The following is a 23,683-nucleotide window of genomic DNA, read 5'->3' as shown; positions in this document are numbered from 1 at the left end:
CCAATTTTCATTCTTCCTTCTTATAAATTCTAAAGTGCACAACTGATTTGATTATGTATTTGTATAAATACAAAACAGTATTTTTCTACATAAGTGATTTGTATGTTGTTTTTCATGAGGCTAATTGTAAATGGGGGAGGCACAAGTTGTTGGGAATAGAGATGGAAGGTGAAGCAGATGGTAGAGCAGCAGTAGAGCCCCTCTGTTTTATTTCAAGAGTTTAATAGGTGTCTTCTAAGTATTGATTCATTATCTTCTTATTCCTGCTAAAATGTAAGTTCCATGAGATCAGGGTACTGTTTTGTTCACTGCTCTATTCTTCAGCAGTGCCTGATATATCGTAGGTGTTTAAATATGTGTTTGGGAAAAACAAGGAGAATGTAGACTCTAAAATGGGCTCTTTTGAAACTATCAGGCTATTTTGAGAAGGATGAGGAGAGGTGAAAAAGTTGTTGAATAGGGAACATGTTTTAAATCATAAAGTCAAGGGGCGCCTGGGTGGCTCAGTCGGTTAGGCGGCCGACTTCGGCTCAGGTCATGATCTTGCGGTCCGTGAGTTCTAGCCCCGCGTCGGGCTCTGTGCTGACAGCTCAGAGCCTGGAGCCTGCTTCATATTCTGTGTCTCCCTCTCTCTCACCCTCCCCTGTTCATGCTCTTTCTCTCCCTGTCTCGAAAATAAATAAACGTTAAAAAAAAAATTTAAATCATAAAGTCAAAAAGATAGGTGGCCCAATAGTCTTAATCTTTGGGTTCATCATCATGTGTGTGCTTTTTTTTTTTAAACCTCCCTACCCTCTCCATGCATAGTTAATTATAATAGTAATAAAAACAAAAAACTTCTCCAAAACAGCTTTCTTAGAATTTAAATTCTTACCAACCAATCCAGGTGATTCTGATGTGTTTGTAGAGAAAATTTCCTATTCAACAAAAAAACGGGTTACAAAATCATGAGTTGTGCTTCCATGTATATAAGTAGGCACAAATGGGAATGTTTATGTATAAAAAGATTGGAAGAGGGGCGCCTGGGTGGCTCAGTCGAATTAAGCATCCGACTTCGGCTCAGGTCATGATCTCACAGTCCGTGAGTTCGAGCCCCGCGTCGGGCTCTGTGCTGACAGCTCGGAGCCTGGAGCCTGCTGCTTCAGATTCTGTGTCTCCCTCTCTCTCTGACCCTCCCCCATTCATGCTCTGTCTCTCTCTGTCTCAAAACTAAATAAACGTTAAAAATTAAAAAATAAAAAGATTGGAAGAGTATTTAAAAATGTAAACTGATTTATTGCTAGTGGAGCTTTATTATATTGTACAAGTTGTAAGAAGTAATTTTGTATCATGTACTTCATTAAAATTCCAAAAAGCTCTGCCTGCTGTCTGCTACCCACCAGTAGTATATGAAATTGCATCTTTTACTTACCACTCTTTTTCCTCCCACCACATTTGGCGGGTAAGAAATATTGCAAGGGATTTCTTTTTTTTTTTTTTTTTTTTTTTAATTTTTTTTTTTCAACATTTTTAATTTATTTTTGGGACAGAGAGAGACAGAGCATGAACGGGGGAGGGGCAGAGAGAGAGGGAGACACAGAATCGGAAACAGGCTCCAGGCTCCGAGCCGTCAGCCCAGAGCCTGACGCGGGGCTCGAACTCACGGACCGTGAGATCGTGACCTGGCTGAAGTCGGACGCTTAACCGACTGCGCCACCCAGGCGCCCCGAAAGGGATTTCTTTTGAAGGATTGTTTTTAATTTGCATATCTGAACTCATGATGTTAAATACTTTTCTATTTGTGAAAAGTTTACATTTTTATTTTGGGTCTCAATATTCTAATCTAGTCTCCATTTTTATATCATTCATCTCACCTTAATGGGAAAACATTTCTCAAACAGTCGTTCTTTTGGTGGTGCCTTTATTCTAACTAGTTTCTTTATCATAACTTTTACTCTAGTTGCAGATGTGACTATGGAAAGTAGTCCGGGCTCATCCATCTCTATGGAGCACCGGCTAGATGTTGACTTAAGGGCATCAAGTTCCAGCAGCAGCACTAGCATCTCCTCTGGCTCTGGACCTGGCCCCCGTCCTGGTGTGTAGACAAGTAGATACATAGTCTTTCACACTGAATTCTAAACTAGTAAAGAAGGTGCTTTGGGAATAGCTTTAGTGGTATATTTTGAGGACTGCTTCTTAGGACTGTGCATGTTACTGTGCCATTCTGGTGTCCATTTTCTTATATTAACATGTATTTCATACTTCTCCAACTATTCACACATTCATTGATTATTTTATCAAAGCAGCCATATCAGAATACAGATAATATCTAAAACAGGAACTGAGGATCAAAAAGTTAATCTTTTTACTTTGTGGTTTTACTTCAGGCTTTTAATTTTAGCATTAGTTTTGTGTAGGCCTCAGTGATTTACTTTCCCAATTTCAAAGCTTAGTAAGTATTCTTCCCACCATTCAGAGATGTCACTTTGAATGTCTGCTAGTGTTGATATAGTGTATATACGTCTCTTAAAAATTTGTTCTATGTGCCTGCTCAATCTGGTCTCATGGTGAACTCAACATAATCCTCCATCTTTCTCCCTTGCCAGGAGTTCAGTGTATTCCACAAAGAGCAGCACTTCTCAAATCCATGTTAAATTTCCTCAAGAAGGCCATTCAAGACCCTGCTTTCTCAGACGGCATACGACATGGTATTTGATTTTAGATACTTTCTTGAAGGATGTTTGACTTTCTCAGAGATTAGTGATTTTGATACTTTCTGATGTTACTCTTTTTTTGTAAGACAAGCTTAAGAAAAGGCCTGCCATTTTGAATAGCTTTTAGTCATTTAGTGTCACTTTCCCTAGACCTAAGGATTCTAGCCATTTTCATAATGATTCACCTATGTTTTTCCTTTTTCAGCTTTTGACTCTGTGCTCACTTCTAGCCTGCTACTTCACTTTGTCTATGTCTGTATTCTTTTATTCTTTGATCCACTGTTAAGAGGCTATTTCATGGACAAGGAATAAATAATAGAATGTGAGGAGGAGACAAGTAGAAACCATTAGACTGGATTCAGCACAAGAGTTTGTTTACCACAGTGGTGGTACACATAATATATTGCTCCATCAACCCTACCCATCAAACTACTCCTGGACTAATCATATTCTCCTTGATGTTCACTTTTCTTTTCTCTTAGTGATGGATGGTTCTCTCCCTACCTCCCTGAAGCACATCATCAGCAATGCAGAATACTATGGCCCATCACTCTTCCTCCTAGGTAAGTGGTGTTAATAATTGGTTATACCAAGCTGGAATGACCTGCCAGTTCTCTGTATATTTTACATTCTTACAGGGTTTTATTGTCCACATTTGTCCACTGTGTGATTATGTATCCTTCTAGTTAGTGATGAAATAAAGATCAGAATTCAGTTTCAAATATCCGTTTCTGGAAGGCCAAACATACAGTATATAAGCAATGCGTTATAAACCATGTGTGATAAGTACTATTGTACATTTGTGCCATACTTACTGCTGCAAGTGTGACTTTTTCAATGGTTAGTCCTTAATCTTGGTCCAGAAAATTCAGTCAGCATGGTTTCCATTCTTAGAATTGAATGTCAGACCCCACAAACTACAGTATAGAAAATCATTTCTCACTGTAGAAAATGCAGTTTCAGAAGCTGTGGTTACTTTGTAAAAACATCTTTGCAGTTTTATGTTGGCAATACTTTGAGTATTGCTGTTGTTAAAACCTCATTTTTGTTAACTGGCATTTATTGAGTGCCACATATTTAGGACAGTGTTTGAGATATGTAGCTTCTAGAATTCTCCTTAAAACTAAAGGAATGGGGACGCCTGGGTGCCTAAGTCATGTAAGCTTCCGACTCTTGATTTCTGCTCAGGTCATGACACCAGAGTCCTGGGAACAAGCCCCACGTCGGGCTCTGTGCTAAGCATGGAGCCTGCTTAGGATTCTCATATTCTCTCTCCACCCCCCCGCCCCCCACACCCTCTCGCCTCTCTGTCTCTCTCTCTGTCTCTCTCTCTCTCCCCCTCCTTTCTCTCCCCTTCTGCCCCTCTCTCCTCATCCGCAGTCTTTCTCTAAAATATAAATGAAAGAAACTAAAGGAATGTAATGGGAAGTGTAGAAATAGAGGAAACCTCATTGTACCAGTAACACATGTTTTTTTTGATACTTTGGGATGTCTGGAGGGAGTAGTTTTGGCTATTTCAACTTGGTACTTACTCCCCTGCTGAAGCAAATTAGGATTTTTAAATTTAAAGTTCATGTCCTATGACCTTGCTAGATTCACTTTGTAGTTTATGGTTGCTTTGTTTTTATTTTTAAAGATTTTTTTCAAGTTTATTTATTTTGAGAAGAGAGCACATGGGTGATTGGGGGAGGGGCAGAGAGAGGGAGGGAGAGAATCCCAAGCAGGCTCCATGCTCAGCACAGAGCCCACACCCTGGGATCATGACTTGAGCTGAAATCAAGAGTTGGACACTTAACCGAGCCACACAGGTACACCCCCATAATTGTTTTGTTAATTTCTTAAGATATTCTATACAGTTTTGTCATCTACAAATAGTTCTTTTTTTTAATTTTTTAATTTTTTTTTTTTCAGTATTTCCTCTTAAGTTTGAGGTTAGCAGAAGGTTTTGTTCCTCTTTGTCAGGTTGAGGAAGTGTTTCTTTGTATTACAGCAACTCTATCTTGACATAGACTCCCTCCCAAGGTTAGGTTCATATGACAGAACTCATAACAGCAGCCCTTTGGTATGATTGAAGATTTGTTACACAGGTAGAGAAGTCCCAAGTCAAGATGCAGAGAAGGATGGCTCTTTCTGGGAGGAAACCCTAGAACAGAGAAAAGCCAGGTACACAGGCATCTTATAAAGGGGAAGTTTAAAGGAGGCAGCAAGAGGACACGTGGGGTGTGGGCGGGGAGCAAGTGAGGCCTTTCAGAATGACGCAGGAAGCCAGAAATGAGACTTAGAACACTAAAGCAAACATTAGTGGAAGGCAGAATTCCTTCTCTAGAGTCTTGATTCATCCCTGATGTTTGAATTAACATAGCAACCTTCCTGGTTTCCTATAAATAAACTTGTACTTGAGAGGGACCAGATTTGCAAAGCCAATTTAAAATAATTAGTCCAACAATTACTGTTTTAGCTCCATAAGTGATACTACAGCTTTTCACCCCAGGCAGAAGGAGAGAGCCAGGAAACAAAATTAAAGGGGTTTTGAGAATCTCTTGGCACATTTTTATAATATAGTTGGATGTTTAGTTCTTTTATTTTGTTGAAGTATTCTGGATACTTGAACCTGTATATTAGCCCACATGCAGCAGGAAGTCCCATTTAAGGCACAAGCACCACCATAAAGTAACAGTAGATAGTTAAATGCCAATCTTTTTACCAACTATCATAGCAGCTAGACTCCTTTTTCCCTCATTAAGGGCTTCTAAGGCTTGAGGTGTTTGGTTTATATGGTCGGCCAGTTGTGCCATTGTTGAGATAGTCTCTATAAAAGGTATCTGTGTTACAGAATTAAAAACACCTAAGGTGCAGCTCAATATAATAGATAAAAAGATGACCCAGTGCTCCCTTTTGTGGCAAAACTTGATGAAAGAGCTAGACATTCTGGTTGAAACTAGGGTACCTGGGTACTAAATGTTCATAGGACACAGGTCATTGTATGGGTTAGAAGGGAGCAGTTGATGGAGTAGAATGTATGACTTTGCTGAACAGGAGTTGTGTCATAGATCCAGTAGCCTAAGGTGGTTGGAGGGTGGAGTTTCTAGTGACCAGATTATATCAGGGAAGACATGCAAGGGCAAAATAGTCTCAACGTGGTGGAGGGCATCATTGGGTAGACTGGATTGGTGGGGGAAGCTGGAAGGGCATGAAGGAAGTCAGTGAGGAAGTATCTGGTGAGGTTGTGAAGTCTTGTTCAACAACTATGTGCTGAAACCAACCAAATAAGGATTCTGACTCCTCCCAAATTCAGCCTCTGGCCCTTTTACCCCACTTTTATACCCAACTGTATCCCTTTTAACTTTTCTAACTGCCTTTTCTTCTCTCTCACCGTCTGTCTTAGTGCTGCCACATTTTAACGTGTTCATGTCTGCTTGTGCTCTATTCCTAGCTTAGCTGATCCCAACACTATGATGGTTATTATGGACTGCTTAACCGGAGAGGGTGGTAGGTAGTCAATATCAATACTGAAGACCTCCAAGGGGACAAGAGTTACTTATATAACTGATTGCCTGGGCTTGGGCACCTGTTAACATTGCTAGAGTTTTAGTGCTCAGGTTACGTTCTCTGTTAATATTACATAAATATTGTCTATCAGGTTGAGGAAGATGGGAAATGTTGGTACAGTTACGGTGGAGTAATGGAAAGTGAAGTGTGGGACTGTCAGATAATGGGGCTCTTGGAATGGTGACAAGTTATGTGGCCACCCATTACAGGTGCAGTTAATATTTGGGGGTGTCACCACTGAGCCTGGGACTACCAGTTGTACTGAAATCATCATCTAGGATGCTGGGTTGATGGGAGTCCTGGCCTAGCCCAAAACCTTTAACGGAAGGCTTTATACATTTGAGAAATAATTACAAAAGTGACTGAATGTCAGTATGACATTGTGTCTAGGAGTTATAGAGTAATTTCTTACAGGGAACTGTGGACTGATTGAATATCCCCAAATAATTGAGGTCATAGCATGGGCATAGAGGAGACCAAAGAGTGTGGCATTGATTGAGTTGGAATGGTAGATTCCTAGACCCAGGCCATGAGCCAAATCAGGCATTGCCAGGCCAACCAGAACCAGAATGTTCCATAATATTTTCAGATCTGTCGTGGTCTATAGGTCTTGGTGTGGTGGAGGTGCCCATTTATTATGGAAGTCACAGGTATTGTTAACCCAGATTCTATAGTGGTTTGCTGTTCGTTTTCTCTCTAATAGGGTGGATCAAGAGCTAGCATCCTGTTTGAGAAGGTTAGTACTGGGAACTAATCTAAGGTCTTTCTTTCCTCTTTAGAAGAACCATAAAATTATAGGTGTGGGAACAGGCAGGCACCAAGACCTACATTTCCTACCAAGAGGGACCTCCAGTTAACCAACCTTTGAAACTATTATATTGGGAAAGGTCTTCAGCAAAGACCTTCTTTTTGTGGCATACAGAGTAGTCTGAGAGGGTGAAGGCCTTCAGTTTTCAGTGGATTCCTTTGTTACCTAACTCTCAGTACAGGCACCAATCTAGCGTAGGTTGCACCAGGATAAAAAAGTCTTTGAGGAGGGATTGATTCTATTTAGGTATTATAGGTTCATACGTGGAAACTGTCCCTTTTGTGGCTAGAGAAGGAATAGAGAGGTCCTCGTTGAGGATCTTGTTAGGATGTCCTATGACTTAAAATGTTGACAGTTTAGGATAAGAAAAAAGTGGGCAAATAGTGACCAATTCAGTAGACCATTGTCCATTTCATAAATTTAAGAGCATGTCTGTAAGTAGATTATTAGGTTTTTGTATTAGGTCTGCTATCTGCAGGTGATAAGTTGGAAGTCCCAGGTGGTGCCTTGTTTGTACTGCCCATGCTCAGACTGAATGGATAAAATGTGTACCCACATCAGAGTCAGTGTTATCTGGATGCTAAAAGGAAACTAACATTTAATGCGGCTTATATTAAGCATGGCAGGAAGGGTAAACCAAGAACAGGCTTGTATAACACTGAATCTTTGTGAGGGCATAGTACTTGAACCAGCAGATAGGGACAGTGACTCGATAAAATGAATTTCCCAGTCAGAGAAGGGGTATTCACCCCTTTGTATGTATTCCCATTGACTATGACACCAATGGCAAAGATCACATTGGGAGGCTGGAGCTTGGGCCAAGGCCAGTAGCATTGGATGCTGTGGCATTTAGCCCAAATTTTAAACGTTCCGGGACTGCGATGGCTGGAGGTCTCATAGGGCCTGTTGAGCCATGGTCAAGGAATAATATCTGAGCTTATTTGAAAAGTATGAACAAGTCAGTCAGCTATGGCATAAGTATGAGCTTCCTCTGTGGCAGTCTTGGCATGAGTGGAAACATCAGACTTTAATTGTAATATGCAAAGTTTGAGCAGCAATATGTTCCCCTTGTAGAAAGCCCTTTGGGCACCATCCTGAATATGGTAACTTTTGAGCCCATTGACCAAAAAACCAATAAGGCCATTAGCTATCATCCAGGTGTCTATAAAAATGTGAACAATGGTCATACCTTTATTGAGGTATGTCCTCCAGTACTAGAATGACTGCAGTCAGCTGTCTAGTTGGGCTGACTCTTGAGCCCCATCCTTTATCAGAAGTGACCTGGTCATGAGTTAGAAAGCAACAACTTTTCAAGCAGGCTCCATCACATGTAATTGGTGTAATTGCCATCTGTAACATAAATAGACTCCCTTTCTACTGGATTTCCTACTCAGTAAAGGTATGTTCCCTGTGCTTTTAAGACAAAAGCCTGAGGCTGTAAGTTCACACTTTGACTTATTTTGGACCTTTTAACTATAATTTACTTTGTCTGCTCTTCACATTTTAAAAGATGTTTCAAGTATTCAATCCACCCTTTAGTTGTTTTCGGCAGAATGATTTATTCATACAACTATTGTGCCTTTTTTATCTTGAAGAATTTTATATGTTGACGAATTTTTTGTGACTGCCAGTGTTTTTCTTTTTTCTCAAGTCTTGTGTCTTCTGTTAATTTTTTTTTCGTATTCTGAGTCTTAATTTTCTTACTCCTTTTTTTGTAATAGTTATTCCTATATTGTTTTATCGACATCTAAACTTTAAAAATTTCTCAGTTTGTCTTCTGCCAAGCTGAATAAAATAAGACCTTCAACCTGCCTTCACCCCTTTCTCATCATTTTCTTTGTCTTCTTTTTTTAGTAACTCTTGATTTTTCCTTTCTTATTCATTTTAATTTTATTGAAGTACATCTTTGGGTAATTTTTAAAGTGTTATACTTCTTTTACTTTCAGAATTTTTTAGACCTTTCTCCATTGTCTTCTAATGTTACATAGTGTAGATAACCATGATGTTAAACTGGTTCTTGTTCCTTTGTAGGTAACTTCATTTTCTCTATTCTTAGAGTTCACAAATTTCACCAGGATGTATTTCGTTCTGTTTCTTTTTAGTATTCTCTCATAGCACTTGGTTAGGCCCTTTCTAATATCTGAATATTTTTTTTTACTTCAGGAAAATTCCTGAATTTGGTTCCACTTACTTATTCTCTCCAGGAAGCCCTATTATATAGCTAGTAAGCCTACCACATTGATCACATGTCACTTCCTGAGAGAATTTCTCTCTATAATTTTTCAAGATGCCTACTGAATTATCAAACTTCTTATTTGTTACAAACTTTTAAAATTTCTATTTCCTTATTCTTTTAAATTTTTATAATGTTTATTTTTGAGCGAGAGAACTAGCGGGAGTGGGGAAGGGGCAGAAAGAGAGGGAGACACAGAATCTGAAGCAGGCTCCAGGATCTGAGCTGTCAACACAGAGCCTGACATGGGGCTCGAACCCATGAACCGCAAGATCATGACCTGAGCCAAAGTTGGACACTTTACCAACTGAGCCACCCAGGCGCCCCTCTGTTTCCTTATTATTAAGGGACCCTTTGTCTTAACACACCATTGCTGTTTTATGGGTTTTGTAGATTCTAGTTTCAATTTAATCATTAATTTTTTGAGAGTTGTCTTTCATTATTTAACTCTTAGGAGTCAGTTGCTAGGTCCCATATGGAGCCAGTTGGATTTTGTGTGTTTCCTTTTTTAAATTCTAATATTTGGTCATCTGTTAATTTTAAAAGAGGGTTTAAACTGTCAGATTGCATTAGTAGCATTATGACATAGCCTATTAGTTAGACCTCTGGAAAATAACAAATTTGATGCTCTAGTAACCTCTAGTAGAACATTAGTTTTAGTTTATGAATACTAAATTTTAGTGACCCCTTGGAATTAAGACATTTGTAAAAAAAAAAAAAAAAAAGAAGAAGAAGAAGATCTACGGAAGGGTGTATTATATACCAGTAGGAACCCGCAAAAGGACTTAACTTTTCCATAAGTTTATAGCCCATCACAAATGCCAAAGACCATTGACAGCTGTTGGTCCCCAGTAATTGTCATGTACTTGCCATTTCAATGACATTTGGAATAGATGAGAGGTGCTCTATTGACCATCTTAAACTGATAAAATCCTTTGGTATCATTTAGATCTCAGGTATCAGCATTACAAGTTTGTTTTACACATGGTTTATTAATATTGTGTGTGTGTGCGCCTCTTTGTCAGGTTTTAAAATAAAAAATTTTAAATCTCGTAAAATGAGCTGACAAGCCTTGTCTTAATGGATCTTAAAAGGTTTAATAACACTCCCATCTAAAACTTTTGGTTCAGTGCCTTTCTGTTACTTGGTATTTTTACTTCTAAAAATTCTTGTGGTTACTGGTGTAGTCTCTTTTGCTGTCATTTCTTGAGAATCAATTTTTATGACATTTTCTTAGAAAAGAAAGCATTGCATTTCACTCATTATTAACATACAGTTTGTAAAAGAACTTTATTGTTCTGAACCCAGTTAGATCCTTTTTTTCATTGCTGACATATTGCTTGCTTTTCTTAGATTACCCATAACTCTGTAAGTTTTTTCAGTCTTTTCAAAGGGCTAGTTACTGGTTTTAATTATTCATGCTATTTGCTTGCAGTTTCACTAAATTTTGTGTTTTTTCAATTATATCTAGCTTCACTTTTGATTACCTTTTAATGTTAATTTCTTTTTGAGCATTGATGTTAGTCTTTATAGCACTTTTTTTAACATTTATTTATTTTAAGAGAGAATGAGCACAAGCAAGGGAGGGACAGAGAGACGATGGGGACAGAGGGTCCAGAGTGGGCCCTGGGCTGACAGCAGAGAACCCAAGGCAGGACTCAAACTCATGAACCGTGAGATCATGACCTGAGCCGAAGTCGGACACTTAACTGACTGAGCCACCCAGGTGCCCCGACAGCACGTTTAAAGTATATTGTCAAAAATTGGTCAGAATAATACCTAAGAACTCTTAATAATGCTAATGGTATTTTAAAATTGGTGAAAGGCTTTTTAGAAGACATTTTGTCTATTCCATCAGTTACGTTTATATTTACCTCAACCCAGCAAACCCCTCTCCCCAAGTTTAGATATTTTTTCTCCTTAAACAAACAAAAAAAGATACTTTAGGTTTATCACTTCTCACAGTTGTGGACTAGTTTATATCCACAGAGGTTCGTGTATTTAGTGGAAGGGTATGCAGCCAGTCAAATTGAATGAACTACAGTGACTCGGAAAAATAAAGGAGTATGTATGGTACATATTATAATTTAGAAGAAATAGGTTATATAGCAGTATAACCTCATCGTTATAAAAATATGCTCATTAAATCTTAATGTTTTTGTTTTTCATTTATATATTTAATAAAATTACATACTTTTAAGATGAAGAACATGATCTGGTGGTATGCATAACAAAGTGATTTCTATAATCAACCTAATTAACCAGGCATCCACATAGTTACCTTTTTTTTTTTTATGTTATGAGAGTACCTGAAATCTCTCTTGGTATATTTTTCAGTATTCAGTATGGTAGTCATAATTATTTTTATGCCTGTACATTGCCCATAAAAATCTTGAAGGTTTGTCACCAAATTCTTAATAGTGGTCTTTTGATGAGCAGTGAAGTTTCGTTTCAGAGGCATTTCACTTGTTGTTTATTGAGTTGGTTTTTTTTAAGCCCTTGGAGTTTTGTTAATACCTGTAAAGAATCTCCCACTTTCTCATATTTCTTGTCTTTTTTAGCTACTGAAGTGGTGACTGTGTTTGTATTTCAAGAACCATCACTGCTCTCCTCACTCCAGGACAATGGATTAACAGATGTCATGCTTCATGCACTACTTATCAAAGATGTGAGTCCTTTTCTGCTTTTGTGTGAAGATTGCTCTGTGCAGTACCCTGGTCAAAATTTCCTGGCACCTACATCTGAATTATTTTAGATGTCTTCAGACTCACTTTATCTTCTCTCTAGGTTCCTGCTACCCGTGAAGTCCTTGGCTCCCTCCCAAATGTATTTAGTGCACTCTGCTTGAATGCCCGAGGTCTTCAGTCATTTGTACAGTGTCAGCCTTTTGAACGTCTTTTCAAAGTTCTTCTGTCTCCGGATTACCTCCCAGCCATGCGAAGGAGGAGGAGCTCTGATCCTCTAGGTAAGTAACCAGGATTTATCTTATAATTGGTGCCAAGATTTTAATTCTTTTTATTTATTATTTTTTTTAATATATGAAATTTATTCTCAGATTGGTTTCCATACAACACCCAGTGCTCATCCCAAAAGATGCCCTCTTAAATACCCATCACCTAACCTGCCCTCCCTCCCACCCCCCATCAACCCTCAGTTTGTTCTTAGTTTTTAAGAGTCTCTTATGCTTGGGCTCTCTCCCACTCTAACCTCTTTTTTATTTTTTTTCCTACCCCTCCCCCATGGGTTTCTGTTAAGTTTCTCAGGATCCACATAAGAATGAAAACATATGGTATCTGTCTTTCTCTGTATGGCTTATTTCATTTAACATCACACTCTCCAGTTCCATCCATGTTGCTACAAAGGGCCATATTTCATTCTTTCTCATTGCCACGTAGTATTCCATTGTGTATATAAATCACAATTTCTTTATCCATTCATCAGTTGATGGACATTTAGGCTTTTCCCACAATTTGGCTATTGTTGAGAGTGCTGCTATAAACATTGGGGTACAAGTGCCCCTATGCATCAGTATTCCTGTATCCCTTGGGTAAATTCTTAGCAGTGCTACTGCTGGGTCATAGGGTAGGTCTATTTTTAATTTTTTCAGGAACCTACACACTGTTTCCCAGAGCAGCTGCACCAATTTGCATTCCCACCAACAGTGCAAGAGGGTTCCCGTTTCTCCACATCCTCGCCAGCATCTATAGTCTCCTGATTTGTTCATTTTGGCCACTCTGGCGTGAGGTGATATCTGAATGTGGTTTTGATTTGTATTTCCCTGAAAAGGAGCGATGTTGAGCATCTTTTCATGTGCCTGTTGGCCATCTGCATGTCTTCTTTAGAGAAGTGTCTATTCATGTTTTCTGCCCATTTCCTCACTGGATTATTTGGTTTTGGGGTGTGGAGTTTGGTGAGCTCTTTATAGATTTTGGATACTAGCCCTTTGTCCAATATGTCATTTGCAAATGTCTTTTCCCATTCCGTTGGTTGCCTTTTCGTTTTGTTGATTGTTTCCTTTACTGTGCAGAAGCTTTTTATCTTCATGAGGTCCCAACAGTTCATTTTTGCTTTTAATTCCCTTGCCTTTGGGGATGTGCCAAGTAAGAAATTGCTGCGGCTGAGGTCAGAGAGGTTTTTCCCTGATTTCTCCTCTAGGGTTCTAGTGGTTTCCTGTCTCACATTCAGGTCCTTTATCCATTTTGAGTTTATTTTTGTGAATGGTGTGAGAAAGTGGTCTAGTTTCAACCTTCTGCATGTTGCTGTCCAGTTCTCCCAGCACCATGTGTTAAAGAGACTGTCTTTTTTCCATTGGCTATTCTTTCCTGCTTTGTCAAAGATTAGTTGGCCATCCTTTTGTGGGTCTAGTTCTGGGGATTCTATTCTTTCCATTGGTCTATGTGTCTGTTTTTGTGCCAATACCATGCTGTCTTGATGATTACAGCTTTGTAGTAGTGGCTGGAGTCTGGGATTGTGATGCCTCCTGCTTTGGTCTTCTTCAAAATTACTTTGGCTATTCGGGGCCTTTTGTGGTTCCATACGAATTTTCGAATTGCTTGTTTAGGCTTCGAGAAGAATGCTGGTGCAATTTTGAATGGGATTGCATTGAATGTGTAGATAGCTTTGGGTAGTATTGACATTTTGACAATATTTATTCTTCCAATCCATGAGCAGGGATTGTCTTTCCATTTCTTTATATCTTCTTCAATTTCCTTCATAAGCTTTCTATAGTTTCAGCATACAGACCTTGTACATCTTTGGTTAGATTTATCCCTAGGTATTTTATGCTTCTTCGTGCAATTGTGAATGGGATCAGTTTCTTTATTTATCTTTCTGTTGCTTCATTGTTAGTGTATAAGAATGCAACTGATTTCTGTACATTGATTTTGTATCCTGCAACTTTGCTGAATTCATGTATCAGTTCTAGAAGACTTTTGGTGGAGTCTATCAGATTTTCCATGTATAATATCATGTCATCTGCAAAAAGTGAAAGCTTGACTTGATCTTGGCCAACTTTGATGCCTTTGATTTCCTTTTGTTGTCTGATTGCTGATGCTAGCACTTCCAACACTATGTGAAACAACAGTGGTGAGAGTGGACATCCCTGTCGTGTTCCTGATCTCAGGGGGAAAGCTCTCAGTTTTTCCCCATTGAGGATGATGTTAGCTGTGGGTTTTTCATAAATGGCTTTTTTGATGTTTAAGTATGTTCCTTCTATCCCGACTTTCTTGAGGGTTTTTATTAAGAAAGGATGCTGAATTTTGTCTAATGCTTTTTCTGCATCGGTTGACAGGATCATATGGTTCTTCTCCTTTCTTTTATTAATGTGATGTATCACGTTGATTTGCGAATGTTGAACGAACTGTGCATCCCAGGAATGAATCCCACTTGATCATGGTGAATAATTCTCGTTATAAGCTTTTGAATTCTATTTGCTAGTATCTTATTGAGAATTTTTGCATCCATATTCATCAGGGGTATTGCCCTGTAGTTCTCTTTTTTACTGGGTCTCTGTCTGGTTTAGGAATCAGAGTAATACTGGCTTCATACAATGAGTCTGGAAGTTTTCCTTCCCTTTCTGTTTTTGGAATAGCTTGAGTAGGATAGGTATTATCTCTGCTTTAAATGTCTGGTAGAATTCCCCAGGGAAGCCATGTGGTCCTGGACTCTTATTTGTTGGGAGATTTTTGATAACTGATTCAGTTTCTTCGCTGGTTATGGGTCTGTTCAAGCTTTCTATCCTCTTGTTTGAGTTTTGGAAGTGTGTGGGTGGTTAGGAATTTGTCCATTTCTTCCAGGTTGTCCAGTTTGTTGGCATATAATTTTTCATAGTATTCCCTGTTAATTGCTTGTATTTCTGAGGGATTGGTTATAATAATTTCATTTTCATTCATGATTGTATCTGTTTGGGTCATCTCCCTTTTCTTTTTGAGAAGCCTGGCAAGAGGTTTATCAATTTTGTTTATTTTTTCAAAAAACCAACTCTTGGTTTCGTTGATCTGCTCTACAGTTTTTTTAGATTCTCTATTACGTATTTCTGCTCTGATCTTTATTATTTCTCTTCTTCTGCTGAGTTAGGGGTGTCTTTGCTGCTCAGCTTCTATTTCCTTTAGGTGTGCTGTTAGATTTTGTATTTGGGATTTTTCTTGTTTCTTGAGATAGGCCTGGATTGCAATGTATTTTCCTCTCAGGACTGCCTTTGCTGCATCCCAAAGCGTTTGGATTGTTGTATTTTCATTTTCGTTTGTTTCCATATATTTTTTAATTTCTCCTCTAATTGTCTGGTTGACCCACTCATTCTTTAGTAGAGTGTTCTTTAACCTCCATGCTTTTGGAGGTTTCCCAGACTTTTTCTTGTGGTTGATTTTAAGCTTCATAGCATTGTGGTGTGAAAGTATGCATGTTATGATTTCAATTCTTGTATACTTATGAAGGGCTGTTTTGTGACCCAGCATATGATCTATCTTGGAGAATGTTCCATGTGCACTCGAGAAGAAAGTATATTCTGTTGCTTTGGGATGCAGAGTTCTCAATAGATCTGTCAAGTCCATTTGATCCAATGTATCATTCAGGGCCCTTGTTTCTTTATTGACCATGTGTCTAGATGATCTTTTCATTTTGTAAGTGGAGTGTTAAAGTCCCCTGCAATTACCACATTGTTATCAATAAGGTTGCTTATGTTTGTAAGTAATTGTTTTATATATTTGGGGGCTCCCGTATTCGGTGCATAGATATTTATAATTGTTAGCTGTTCCTGATGGATAGACCCTGTGATTATTATATAATGCCCTTCTTCATCTCTTGTTACAGCCTTTACTTTGAAGTCTAGTTTGTCTGATATAAGTATGGCTACTCCAGCTTTCTTTTGACTTCCAGTAGCATGATAAATCTCCATCCCCTCACTTTTGATCTGAAGGTGTCCTCAGGTCTAAAATGATTCTTGTAGACAGCAAATAGATGGGTCTTATTTTTTATCCATTCTGATACCCTGTGTCTTTTGGTTGGCGCATTTAGTCCATTTACGTTCAATGTTATAGAAAGATACGGGTTTAGAGTCATTGTGATGTCTGTATGTTTTATGCTTGTAGTGATGTCTCTGGTACTTTGTCTCACAGGATCCCCCTTCGGATCTCTTGTAGGGCTGATTTAGTGGTGAATTCCTTCAGTTTTTGTTTGGGAAGACCTTTATCTCTCCTTCTATTCTAAATGACAGACTTGCTGGATAAAGGATTCTCGGCTGCATATTTTTTCTATTCATCACATTGAAATTCTCCTGCCATTCCTTTCTGGCCTGCCAAGTTTCAGTAGGGAGATCAGTCATGAGTCTTATAGATCTCCCTTTATATGTTAGAGCACGTTTATCCCTAGTTGCTTTCAGAATTTTCTCTTTATCTTCGTATTTTGCTAGTTTCACTATGATATGTTGTGCAGAAGATGGATTCAAGTTATGTCTGAAGGGAGTTCTCTGTGCCTCTTGGATTTCAATGCCTTTTTCCTTCCCCAGATCAGGGAAGTTCTCAGCTATTATTTCTTCAAGTACCCTTCACACCTTTCCCTCTCTCTTCCTCCTCTGGAACACCAATTATGCGTAGATTATTGGTCTTTAGTGCATCACTTAGTTCTCTAATTTTCTCCTCATACTCCTGGATTTTTTTGTCTCTTTCTCAGCTTCTTCTTCCATAATTTTATCTTCTAGTTCACCTATTCTCTCCTCTGCCTCTTCAATCTGAGCTGTGTTTGTCTCCATTTTATTTTGCAGCTCATTAATAGCATTTTTTAGCTCCTCCTGGCTGTTCCTTAGTCCCTTGATCTCTGTAGCAATAGATTCTCTGCCGTCCTTTATATTGTTTTCAAGCCCAGCGATTTGTTTTATGACTATTCTAAATTCACTTTCTGTTACATTGTTTAAATCGTTTTTGATCAGTTCGTTTGCTGTTGTTATTTCCTGGAGGTTTTTTTGAGGGGAATTCTTCCATTTCATCATTTTGGATAGTCCCTGGAGTGGTGTGGAACTGTGGGGCACTTCCCCTGTGCTGTCTTGAATAACTTGCGTTGGTGGGCGGGGCCACAGTCAGACCTGATGTCTGCCCCCAGCCCACCGCTGGGGCCACAGTCAGACTGGTGTGTACCTTCTCTTCCATTCTCCTAGGGGCGGGATTCACTGTGGGGTGGCGTGGTCCGCCCAGGCTACTTGCACACTGCCAGGCTTGTGGTGCTGGGGATCTGGCATATTAGCTGGGGTGGATTGGCAAGGTGCACAGGGGCAGGAGGGGCAGGCTCAGCTCACTTTTCCTTCACTTCGGGAGGGGCCCTGCGGCACCGCGAGGGAGTCAGACCCGCCGGAGGGATGGATCCCCAGAAGCGCAGCGTTGGGTTTTTGCGTGGAGCAAGGAAGTTCCCTGACAAGAACTGGTTCCCTTTTGGATTTTGGGTGGGGGGTGGGCGAGGGAGATAGTCCTGGCGAGCGCCTTTGTTCTCCGCCAAGCTGAGCTCTTTTGTCCGGGGCTCAACAACTCTCCCTCCCGTTGTCCTCCAGCCCTCCCGTTCTCCGAGCAGATCTGGTAACTTATAACCTTCCAGATTTTCAGTCCCCCTTGCCATCAGAACACCCTCCACCCGGCGCCTCCGTTTTTGCAAGCCAGACTTGGGGCCTCTGCTTTGCCGACAGGCTGCCCCCGCCCTGGCTCCCTCCTACCAGTCTGTGTAGGGCACACCGCCTCTCTGCCCTTCCTACCCTCTTCCATGGATCTCTTGTCTACGCTTGGCTCTGGAGAATCCGTTCTGCTAATCTTCTGGAGATTTTCTGGGTCATTTAGGCAGGTGTGGGTGGAGTCTAAATCATCCGCAGGAAGCGGTGAGCCCAGCATCCTCCTACATCGCCATCTTCCCCTGGTGCCAAGATTTTAGATGTTAGATGGTTATCAAGCCACCAATTGGCAAGGAAGTCCTTTCTTGAACTCATGTCGTTTCTCTGGTTAGATGTGCTAAGCTTAATGGGAGTTATCACTGTAATTATAGTTGTATCACTATATACGTTGTATTGCAGGTAGAAAAGAAGACTTCATCCTTATCCTCTGCTCATATTTTCATGCTTCTCAACAGTTCAGTGTGTGTGTGTGTGTGTGTGTGTGTGTGTGTGTGTGTGTGTGAGAGAGAGTTCAGGGTTTTAATCTGAATTGGGACAAGTGTTGGGAAAACCAAACTTTCGCCATAGAAACTTTTTCCTTCATAGGCCACCAAGGGGACCAGATCATGTCCCCAGGTGCCCCTGAGTGGCTCCAGATCTCTGGGTGGTGCCTCCAGGCCATATCCTCAAGCTCCAATTGGCTGCAGGGTTTGGGCTGGTCAGAAGCTAAACTGTAGTAGAGTGACTTACAGGGATTACACCCCCTCCTCTTGGGTCAGGGCAGGAGAGGCAGTCCCAGATTCCCCTATGGGCTCCCAGGCAGCAAGGCCTATACTGTGCTTCTATCACAATGGGAGAACCTGGGGGAGCAAGAATTATCCAGTGAAGATCTTGGGGGCGAGGTCACTTAGGACATGGGGTCTGACAGAGGCACCAAAACAGAGAGAAGGAGGGTCTCCTTGGGAGTCCACATTTCCACCTGTCATCACTCTGTGCCACTGAGACACCTCAGTGACCAGAGCTGGAACTATGCTGACGACTCTTTTCCGGTGACCTTTTAGATGTCAGCAACAAAGGAGTGGTGTTCCTCAGACTATCAACCATTCATTATTAAATGTACGGTCATGGCGCTAGTGAGAAATGGGGATTAGGGGCAGTAGATTTCCAGGCCCACCATCGAATCTGTTGCAACAGGAGATATAAAGTCCCAAGGTGTTGCTCTTCGTGATCTTCTATTCTAATGTTCAAGTCCCTACGATAGTAAGAAATTAATAGATTTTCTTCTCAGTGTATTTGAGGCCAGATTATTACAGAATAATGAGAAGGTAGGACTCCAGAATCTAGTTTTCACAAATGTGCTTTGTGCTTTCAGCCACCACTGTAGCATTCTAGCCAATATCGTTCTTAATTGGGGCAGCCAGTGTGTTAATGGTTTTATGCTCCTCTCCCTCCCTCCCTCCTAGTTCAGACCTTGGCATTAGAGATTGCCAGAGTAGAATGTAGAATATGTGGTTATTTTAAAATGTTTTCACTAGGGCCACCTGGGTGGCACAGTCGGTTGGGTATCCCACTCTTGATCTCAGCTAGGGTCATGATCTCACGGTTTGTGGGTTCAAGCCTCACAGTGGGCTCTACGCTGATGGTGTGGAACCTGCTTGGGATTCTGTCTCTGCTTCTCTGTGTCCCTCCCCCACTTTTGTGATCGCTCTCTCTCGCAAAATAAATAAGTTAAAATTTTTTTTAATGTTTTCACTAGACTGATAAAGTTCCTTTTTCCTCCCCAGTGATTTGCTTTCAGAGGTTGGTGTGAATTCATTTGAGAAAGCATGACATTAGAAAATCACAACAACCTTCTCAGTTTCTTCTTTCCTCCTCGTATTGGCAGAGAAAATAGCTCAAGCTCTATTTTCTTCAGTCTTTCTAACAGTTCATTTTTTCCTTTAAGGGGATACCGCATCTAACCTGGGCAGTGCTGTTGATGAGCTCATGAGACATCAGCCCACCCTCAAAACTGATGCAACAACTGCAATCATTAAGGTATGGAGTGATAAGGCTGACCGTGGGCATGAGAGAGCAGTTAAGGGGGAGTTTTTAAGAAAAAAGCTTGACCTACTAGAAGTCATTGGGATTCTTGGGCTATTCCTAGAAGATGATTATGTCTACCTTATTTTCTCCTTATCCTTGGGTTGGTCCTTGCCCACCCCCCTACCCCCAGAAAGTCACTTAAGTATTATTTTCTCCTATAGGGTATTAACAGGTTGCCAGGATTTAGCTTCTATTTGTAAAAGCATATTAGTTTTTCTAACCTTTGTTTCTTGATATTTTTTTTCACATTTAGTAGCCCTGCCAGTTACAGTATAGTATATTCCTGGTGCTTATGAATTAGGACATGGAGTCAGGTTAGTCACTTAACAGCTATGTGATCCTGAACAAGTTACTTAACTTCACGAAACTTCAGTTACCTTGTGTGTAAAATAGGATTGATGACTATATTCCAGGAGTGATGTGTGTTACATACATATGTCAAGATAAAGTGTTTTGTGTTAGCACTTCTGTGTACAACACATAGAAAATGCTCCATAAATGTGTTAGTTGTCCCATTTCTTATTTACTAATAAATACTATTTCCTATGTCTTTCAGTTACTTGAAGAAATTTGTAACCTTGGAAGAGACCCTAAATACATCTGTCAGAAGCCATCAATCCAGAAGGCAGATGGCACTGCCACTGCTCCTCCTCCAAGGTCTAATCATGCTGCAGAAGAGGCCTCTAGTGAGGATGAGGAGGAAGAAGAAGTACAGGCCATGCAGAGCTTTAATTCTGCCCAACAGAATGAAACTGAGCCTAATCAGCAGTAAGTGTTTGCAAGACAGGTCCCCTAGCCTTGTGACCTTGGGCATGTCATTTTCATCCATAAAAGCTAGGGAGTTGCAGGGGCGCCTGGGTGGCGCAGTCGGTTAAGCGTCCGACTTCAGCCAGGTCACGATCTCGCGGTCCGTGAGTTCGAGCCCCGCGTCGGGCTCTGGGCCGATGGCTCAGAGCCTGGAGCCTGTTTCCGATTCTGTGTCTCCCTCTCTCTCTGCCCCTCCCCCGTTCATGCTCTGTCTCTCTCTGTCCCAAAAATAAATAAAAAATGTTGAAAAAAAAAAAAATTTAAAAAAAAAAAAAAAAAAAAAAAAAAAGCTAGGGAGTTGTATTAGATCGTTATAAGATTCTTCCAGCCCTAGGAGTCTTGTTTTTCTTTCTTTGACTGTTGTGTATCATTTATCCTTTCATATTTTAATTGTATTGGTTGCCTTAGGAAGGTGTCCTTAAAAAGTTCATGAAATTGAATCAGTTCACTATATCAAGTTGATGGGCTTCTCTCAGAGAACTTATGTTCCCATTGTTGGTATAGTATTCGTATCATTGCTTAATTGTTTGCATAAGTGAGCACATATGAAACATACTTTTGAAGCCTGTCTCCTAAGAAGTCCTTAAGAATTACAGGGACTTATTGTTGGTCTTTGTTTTTTGTTTGATTACTATCTGTTCATTCCAGATAAATCAGAAGTCTTTGGAATGTACTGTATGGTTGTAACCAGCCACAGTAGATTTTCCTTCCTTTTTCTATTTAAGGTTTGTTTTATATTAAAATTCACTACCTAGATGGTGAAATGGGGATGGGGGTGGGCTTAAAGACTGCTGGCTGATGGTGGCTCTTTGAAGCTTATATTGTTCACATGCTAGGAATGAAATGTAACTATTGTAGGTATAACTCTTAAGGGTGTGATCCCTCTGGACTGTCATGCATTTATTCATTTAATAAGTGCTCTTTTGGTTTATAAATAACTAGTTCTGAGAAAAGCAGGAATGTTTTAGGTGTGGATATGAACGGGTTTAGGCTAGTGTTGAAGGATTGCTGGGAACTTAAGAGAAAATTATGGTCGAGTACATAGAAGGAGTGAAGGCCTAGACTCCAAAATTGGTACCTTTTTACAACTCTAGGAAGTAATGAGCCTGTTGGTATGAGTTTTTGTTTTCTTTTTGAGGAGAGGCATTAACCACTAAGTACTGTACATTGCTTTGTTGAGCAGATGTCTTACCCTTGTCTGAGAAGGAAACTCTACCTTCATTCTAACAGCATCTTCTATTTTGGTTAAAATGTTCTCTTTCTGGAAGAGGAGGACACCTGAAAGAAAGCAAGACTTCACGTGCAAAGGAGTCAGAATCAGTGCTTCCTTGCCACATCCTTGATTGTCTGCCACCCTGCTGGGATATGATTTCTTTTCCTGGCTACAAAATAAGAGAAGGATTTCTTAAACTTGAGAGGTGGGAGGGTGGTTTTGAGTGAAGCTGGGCATGTTCATCTGCATATAATGTTTTCTCTACCTGGACATCTTACACCTTAGATCTAACATGCCCAGATTTCAAGCTGTCATAGTAAATTGACATTTTCTCATGGCCTCATGTTTTTTCACTCCATGCTTTTCTTAGGATATATGTCACCGTGTTATAGCCATATTTATCCCCATCCGCAGATTATCTTATCTCCTTCTTTTCTATCTACCAAATTCCTGCAAAGCCAGGTCAGATGTCTCATTCTTAAAGGAGCTTTTTCTTTTTTACCTCCAAAGGGGGAGTTGATCATGTTTACTATTCTTGCATGACGTTTTCAGCCTGGAAGCCAAAAGATGAGGATAGTGGAAAAAAGTGGTTACCAGTTTGTTCCTAGATGTGGATTAAGAACCATTATTGGTTTGTTTTCTCTCTCATTCTCCTCCCTAACTTCCATCTAGCAAATGAGGGAAGTACCTGGGTCCCATTTCATAATATTACTTTGGCTCTTTGCCATTACCATTGATTTTTACAAAGGGACAGGTGTTTCATTTGGGCTAGAACCACACCTGCACTCCTTAGCTGTAGAGATGGATCTCTAGGTTCTTTCCCAGGAGGTACAGTCAGGCTGGGGTGGATGATTACTGTAAGTAGGGATTGCTGTAGTGGTTGAGGAGGAACTTTATAGTCAAGGAAAAGTTGCAGTCTTCCCATGGAATCATTTCACTCCTGGCTTATAGACACCCCCCCACCTTTGTAGTAAGTTCTTCCCTGTATTCTTCATTGAGAGTGTTCACAATATCCTTGTCAAACTCTAGCTCTAGGTATGTCATCACTGAAGCCACTGTCTAGTCTGCATTTTGATGCCTGGCAAATCTTTATTTACATCTTGAGGACTATTAACTTCTTGCCAGTTTTCTTGCCCCCTCTCTCCCCCCACCTCTCCCTTCTTTTATTTCTGCCCTTTACCCAAATGTCTTCAAGGGCCTATATCCAGAATGCTCCCTATTCGACTGAAGTTTTGACCCTTCCTAGGGTTCATCTTTGAGGTAGATTGTGTTTCATTTTAATAGATATTGTGGGTTTCCCCCCTTTTGTTTCTTGCAAAAGCCAAGATTGGGCTTAAAGGCTTCGTTTCCTGCAGCTATGGCACTACTGCAGCCTCCTTGTCTGTGGTGCAGCATTAAAGTATTTGAAACCAAAGACCTGATCACAGGTTTTGGATATTTCAGGGACTGTTGTGATACAAGTATAAATAGTTAGGGTAGGAGGGCTTGGGTGTTGGCTTCATCTTTGATTAACTGTTCTGAATAGTTTGTCAATCTAAGCATGGAATTTTGAACAAAATTAAATTCCATTTCCTGCCGTCTATTATAACTTTAAACCTGATGCAAGAACATGGTAAGATTTTGTATTTGTTTCTTTGCCTAGCTCCTATCTTTAAGCAAATGTGTCAGTAGT

The 23,683-nt window shown here is 40.2% G+C and overlaps 1 protein-coding gene across 11 annotated transcripts in view; it reads left to right on the top strand.

The window, feature by feature from the left end:
• Positions 1-23,683, top strand: part of HUWE1 (HECT, UBA and WWE domain containing E3 ubiquitin protein ligase 1) — a 168,113-nt gene that overhangs the window by 69,826 nt on the left and 74,604 nt on the right. For all 11 annotated transcript variants that reach the window (XM_058713382.1, XM_058713386.1, XM_058713387.1 and 8 more), the window contains 7 exons: positions 1,940-2,074; positions 2,586-2,687; positions 3,176-3,256; positions 11,845-11,951; positions 12,071-12,248; positions 19,852-19,943; positions 20,548-20,759. In XM_058713382.1, coding sequence (XP_058569365.1) covers positions 1,940-2,074; positions 2,586-2,687; positions 3,176-3,256; positions 11,845-11,951; positions 12,071-12,248; positions 19,852-19,943; positions 20,548-20,759 — 907 coding nt within the window. The remainder of the gene's footprint in view (positions 1-1,939; positions 2,075-2,585; positions 2,688-3,175; positions 3,257-11,844; positions 11,952-12,070; positions 12,249-19,851; positions 19,944-20,547; positions 20,760-23,683) is intronic.

Source organism: Neofelis nebulosa, chromosome X (genome assembly GCF_028018385.1).
Source record: "Neofelis nebulosa isolate mNeoNeb1 chromosome X, mNeoNeb1.pri, whole genome shotgun sequence".
Classification (NCBI taxonomy): Eukaryota; Metazoa; Chordata; class Mammalia; order Carnivora; family Felidae; genus Neofelis; species Neofelis nebulosa.
Note: the sequence above shows the minus strand (reverse complement) of the source record. Positions and strands in the feature narration are given on the sequence as shown.